The sequence below is a fragment of the Nothoprocta perdicaria genome, unplaced genomic scaffold (genome assembly GCF_003342845.1).
Source record: "Nothoprocta perdicaria isolate Ctin4 unplaced genomic scaffold, notPer1 scaffold_5, whole genome shotgun sequence".
NCBI classification, from domain to species: domain Eukaryota; kingdom Metazoa; phylum Chordata; class Aves; order Tinamiformes; family Tinamidae; genus Nothoprocta; species Nothoprocta perdicaria.
In genome coordinates this window covers 265,450-270,338 of record NW_020455754.1, presented here as the reverse complement: position 1 = coordinate 270,338, position 4,889 = coordinate 265,450, and the positions used below count along the sequence as shown (strand labels likewise).

The following is a 4,889-nucleotide window of genomic DNA, read 5'->3' as shown; positions in this document are numbered from 1 at the left end:
TCTCTTCAGCTTTTGTTCTCCACTTACCAGACAAGTGTATTCCTCTGCCACCTAGTGCTTTCAAGTGATATATTTTAAATCCACCACCAGCTCTTGCTGAAATGTGCTCAACAGAGTATATATGGTTTCTGCAGAAATCTTTTATTAAAATTTTCTTAATGCTATATATCCTTTATGGCTATAATTCATCACTGCCATAGATGGCCTATATTTGTGCAGACCTCAATATGACACAACATCACTTAGCATGAGCATTCCTGGTATTCCAGGACATGACATGACCTGGGCTTCAATTGTAGTTAAAAAGAAAATAATTCCTTACAGGGAAAAAAATGACATAAAATTTTTATTTAATCATGAAATTTTCAGAAGACAAAGGAGTCTGTCTTCTGATAGCTACTGACAGGTTCCCATACTTTCAAAAGGGAAATTCTATGCCATACAATTATTTTTACTTGTTTTCAAATAGGTTCTGAARTACAGCATTTGTAGCATCCTGCTTGTTCTTACTAGTTTCAATTTATAGTTGCAAAAAAAATGTATGTAGATATATAGATATTACTGCACTTTGCGGGTTTTTTTTTTCAAAATATCTCCTAAAGACTTTCAGTTGCAAATGTTACTGCTGTAAATTTGGGATCATAAATTTAACATGAATTGGATTGAGAAAAGAATACTAGTAAGGCTAGAATATGCTAATTTTGATAAAAATAATCTGTCAAAGTACTTGATTACAAGTAAGCAGGACTTATCTCAAGTAACAAACAGGCTATGCCTGTTTCATGCAATGTTTTCAAGGCATTTTGGATTAAGAGTGTTGTGCTCTCCGTGAGCAACGCTAWCTGTGTAACTGTTAACAAAGGTAAGCTGGGAAAGTGAGTTTTCCTTTCCTCATTCTCTTTTGAAGTCATTCATCTAAGCAAACTGTGATGATTCAGTGAAGATCACTTTTTCTCTGGTATGCTCTCAGCTCTACATAAATCTCAAATATATCCCTATTGTTTCTATTTTTTCTTTTAAAGAGTACAAATACCAGACTTTTCAGTCTTTTTCAGTCTGGTATTACACACAGAAGCACAGTATGAAACATAAGTGGGTTACTTGTCCTGTCCAACCTGCACACAAAAGCACAAAGGCTATGAAGTGGATGGCCACCTAAATGTGGCCTGGCAAGGACATTAAAATATGTAGTGGTGACACAGACTACATTCACTRATGTTTCTTAAGAAAGCTGCTGTAAAGTGTCCTCATTGCTATAATGCCACTGTAATTCAGACAGGTAACTCACTATGCTGCCAACTGTACTTACTACTCCATTAGCAAAAGCCACTTGTCCTCTGTCATTCATGTATAGAAATTAGTGTTCAGACTTTTAAAAATACCTGTGAAAATGTGTCTAAGAAATTAAGCCATGAGCCTCTCAATGCTCTGAGCTAATTTTACTTAATTTTCTCCATAACCATTGTCAGAATCAGTAATATAAAAATTAACAAAAAAAATCAACCAATAGAGGGGGGGRAAAATGGTGGTAGGAGGGAAATCTTCCTTCAAGTCTTATAACCTTACTGCTTAGTTCATCTCACCTCAAAGTCTGTCTGTCTCATCCCATCCAGCTTTAGCACATGACCTTCCAGTCTGCATCCTCCTGCCCGCTACCTTTTATTGGCTTCATTTCTAAATAGGAAGTGAAAAACAGACAGGCACTGGGATAAATCCTGTTTAGAAACAGAGAAATGGGCTCACTGCTTAGATATTGTCAACTGAATAACATCAGCACCCACCAATATTCATTATTCCCTTAGACTACAGAGGAAATGTAAGATTCCTTTTAACATCTGCTCCTACAACCCTACCAGTTGTATTTCAAAGCACGGAATCCAAAATGAGCAAGGCAAAAGTGAAGAGCTACAGCACTCACACCATCTCATTCCTTAAGCTGGCATAACCCCAAATGGGCTGGGTCACATAGAAACGAAGGCTGCTCTGAGATGCAGCAGCCTCCTCTTKTATATTCCTGCTGTCTTTGCCACAGGGTTCCTGTCGCTGACATGTGCCCAGTTGCACAAAACCAGAGATTGGGTTTTCTGGTGACATAGCTCTCCAAACCAGGACATCACAGAGTTGCATAGACATGAGTGGTAGGGAAAGTGTAAGGAAAACATGGGCAGGTTTGGACCAAATCTGCATTTTTGATCAGGAACCAACTCTTAGACTGGTTGAGTTACACCAATTATATAAATTAAATGCCATCCTAAAACATTTACTCTCACTCTTAAAAGCCATGGTGCTACTTGCATGGCTAAAATCCAAGTGAAATGCAGAGCTCGCAGCTCTTCACTGCGTCACAGCATCAGACAGCAGAGGGCAGAGCCTCCCTCTCCGCAGCAGATGCCCAAGGCAGGAATCGCTCCCTGCTCCTTTTCCTGTTCCAAGCACACACCCATCAGTTGTTACATTTCCAATCACTCTTAAACGGAGAACCACAGCGTGCTTGGAAAAGGAGAAATCAGCCTATTCATGTAGGGTATTCATGCCCTTGTAGGGCATGTTTTATATACGGGCAACAACCAGAAATGCTGAACCTACAGTCTGATACAGTGAAAAGTCAAAGGGAAGGGCAAAAAAATGCAGCAAAGACTACTTTGCTCAAATCCAGAAATATCACTGAGTTTCTCAAACAGCTGCATTGGAGAGAGATCCAGGCCGTGAAAGTTACCAGGGAACTGTTGGGGAGATAGCCAGGTAACTGCTTCTTTTCTTGTAAAACCTATTTTTTAATCTCAAAAACATTGTTTTTAATTAGCACCTTAAAAAAAGCAATCCCCCTATGAATCTTTATATACTTTATTTTAGATATATGAATGTTTTATCACTGTTAAAAAAAAAAGTTATGTACAAAAACAGTAGATAACACATTAACATACATCTTATTTTTTGTGCAGTAAGCAAATATCCAAATCCAGGTAGATTCCAATTTCTCTTTAACTGTGACTGCTATGTATGAATGAGAGACATTCACCACCCYGCACTATGGGACTAACACAGGACTGCAGTCTGATATGAAACAAACTGTTTCAGGCAAACTTCCCAAAAGTTGATAGGTTCATATCAGCAGTGAACACAACAAGGAAAACGGTCTTCAAAAGCACCATMTTTCTTGCTGGAGCAACTGTTTTGGTTTACATTGCTTCTATAACCTCAGTTTTGGGCAAACCAGGACGGGCGCTTCCTGGCTCTTTCAATGATCCGCTTGCCTTCGTCTTTTTCTGAGGGCTGTTCTCCATCATAGAGCACCACAGTTTCCACAGTGGGAGCTTTGAACGGTCCCCCTTCCTGTTTCTGGATTTCACGGCGTATCTCCCGAGTTTCTGCTTTGACCTTGGCATAGCAGTAGCCACAGAGGACATGCTTCAGCTTCAAGTGTCCACATTCAGGGCAAACATCTATGTTTCTCTAAGAAAGAAAGTAGAAAATATGAAATTCTGCAATTTAAAAGAAGTGACAGGAAAAKACCATAAAGCTGTAATACACGTAAGTGAATTATAAGAAAAACTCAACCATCTTTTCAGATAAGCTAAATACCTTTTTTTTTCAGTATACTACTGCTCAAATGCTTGTTAGTGTAAGTAGCCTATAAAGTTAACACCTATATGATTTTCCTTAGCAATGTTTGGAAACTGCAGGCCTACAAACTCCTTCATAAGTACAGAGAGCGCAGACCTCTGGCATTTATTCTAACTGCTGGTTCGTTTTTAAAGCGCTCACCTTTTATTTAACCACAGCCTGTCACTGCACTTTCTGAATACACATTGCAACATGTTTTGAGAAGTACAGTTATCTGAATACACCTATCAATCAACAAATTCCAAGGAGCTGCTTCAGWCAGTAATGACCATTAGCACAAACGAAATCCCTAAAACAAGAAAAATTTAAAAGCCCTGGGATAAATTKGACCTCAGCTTGCCTGCTCGTCATTGCTAAGGCTGCTCGCGGCAAGCACGRGGGGAAGGCCACGCGAAGCAGCTCGTTACCTTCACTTTAATGAGCTTCCTGGGGTCCCTGCGCCGGCAGCGGTTCACCTCTATGGTGCGCCGCTTCTTGGGGGCGGCCATCCAGAGGACGCCCTCCCAGGAGCCGGGCTCCTCGCCGCCCTCACCAGCGCCTTCTGCTGCCTCGGGAAGCGCCACGGGCGCCTGGACGGCCAGGGCTGGCCCTGCAGGAARACAGGGCGAGTCGCATTACAGGTGACCCCCCCTTTCTGCCGAGCAGGTATCACGTGAGCACCGTTAATGCTGCCTCCGCCCCGCCGCCAGCCGTTAACGGAAATCAACCGCCTCCGCAGCCGCCACGCGGCCCCCACGGCGCCCTCCCCGCGGCGGCCGCACGCACCCCAGGGCAGGTCCCAGCGGGACAGGTCCCAGCGGGGCAGGTCCCAGCGGGGCAGGAGCCCGCGCTCCAGCCGCCCCCAGCAGCGGCGGAGCAGAGCGCGCAGTGGCGGCAGCGGCGACGGGAACACCAGCAGCGCCGCCATAGCGCTGCCGAGCGCGCGGAGGGGCGGGCGGCGCGCATGCGCCCCCGCCGCTAGGCCTGCTGGGAGACCGAGTGCCTCGAGCCACCCGCAGCGCGGCGGGGAGGGCGCCTGGGACTTCAAGTCCCAGCATTCCCGGAGGCGGAGGAAGGGAGCGGAACTTCCAGCACGCGGCAGCGAGCGCCTCTCCTCCGATCGCGCTCTCCCTYCGCCAATCAGCGCTCCAGCCGCCTCACACCTCCCGCCGGAAGGGGCGGGGCAGCCGCGGCGGCGGCGCGTGCGCAGAGGCAGCGGCCGCGGGCAGCGGAGCGGGGCTGCGTCCAAGATGGCGGAGCGCGGCTACAGCTTCTCGCTGACGACG

General features: G+C 45.3%; 2 protein-coding genes across 2 annotated transcripts in view; one reads left to right on the top strand and one right to left on the bottom strand.

Moving 5' to 3' along the window:
• Positions 1-2,911: 2,911 nt before the first annotated feature.
• On the bottom strand, positions 2,912-4,531 carry MRPL32 (mitochondrial ribosomal protein L32). Its single transcript, XM_026047613.1, has 3 exons — positions 4,390-4,531; positions 4,032-4,213; positions 2,912-3,453 (listed from the first exon to the last, which is right to left on the bottom strand). The coding sequence occupies exons 1-3, from the start codon at positions 4,529-4,531 to the stop codon at positions 3,199-3,201; spliced, it is 579 nt and encodes a 192-aa protein (XP_025903398.1). The 3' UTR covers positions 2,912-3,198.
• A 305-nt stretch (positions 4,532-4,836) lies between these two features.
• PSMA2 (proteasome subunit alpha 2) overlaps positions 4,837-4,889 on the top strand; it is a 6,037-nt gene continuing 5,984 nt past the window's right edge. Inside the window, exon 1 of the mRNA XM_026047638.1 lies at positions 4,837-4,889. Within this exon, the coding sequence (XP_025903423.1) occupies positions 4,854-4,889 (36 nt within the window). The 5' untranslated portion in view covers positions 4,837-4,853.

Bases quoted from the DNA above. Each gene is read 5' to 3' on its own strand.
- MRPL32 (XM_026047613.1), bottom strand. From the start codon at position 4,531: ATGGCGGCGCTGCTGGTGTTCCCGTCGCCGCTGCCGCCACTGCGCGCT. The intron at 3,454-4,031 runs GTAACGAGCTGC...TTTCTTTCTTAG, and splicing joins GGAAGCTCATTAAAGTGAAG to AGAAACATAGATGTTTGCCC.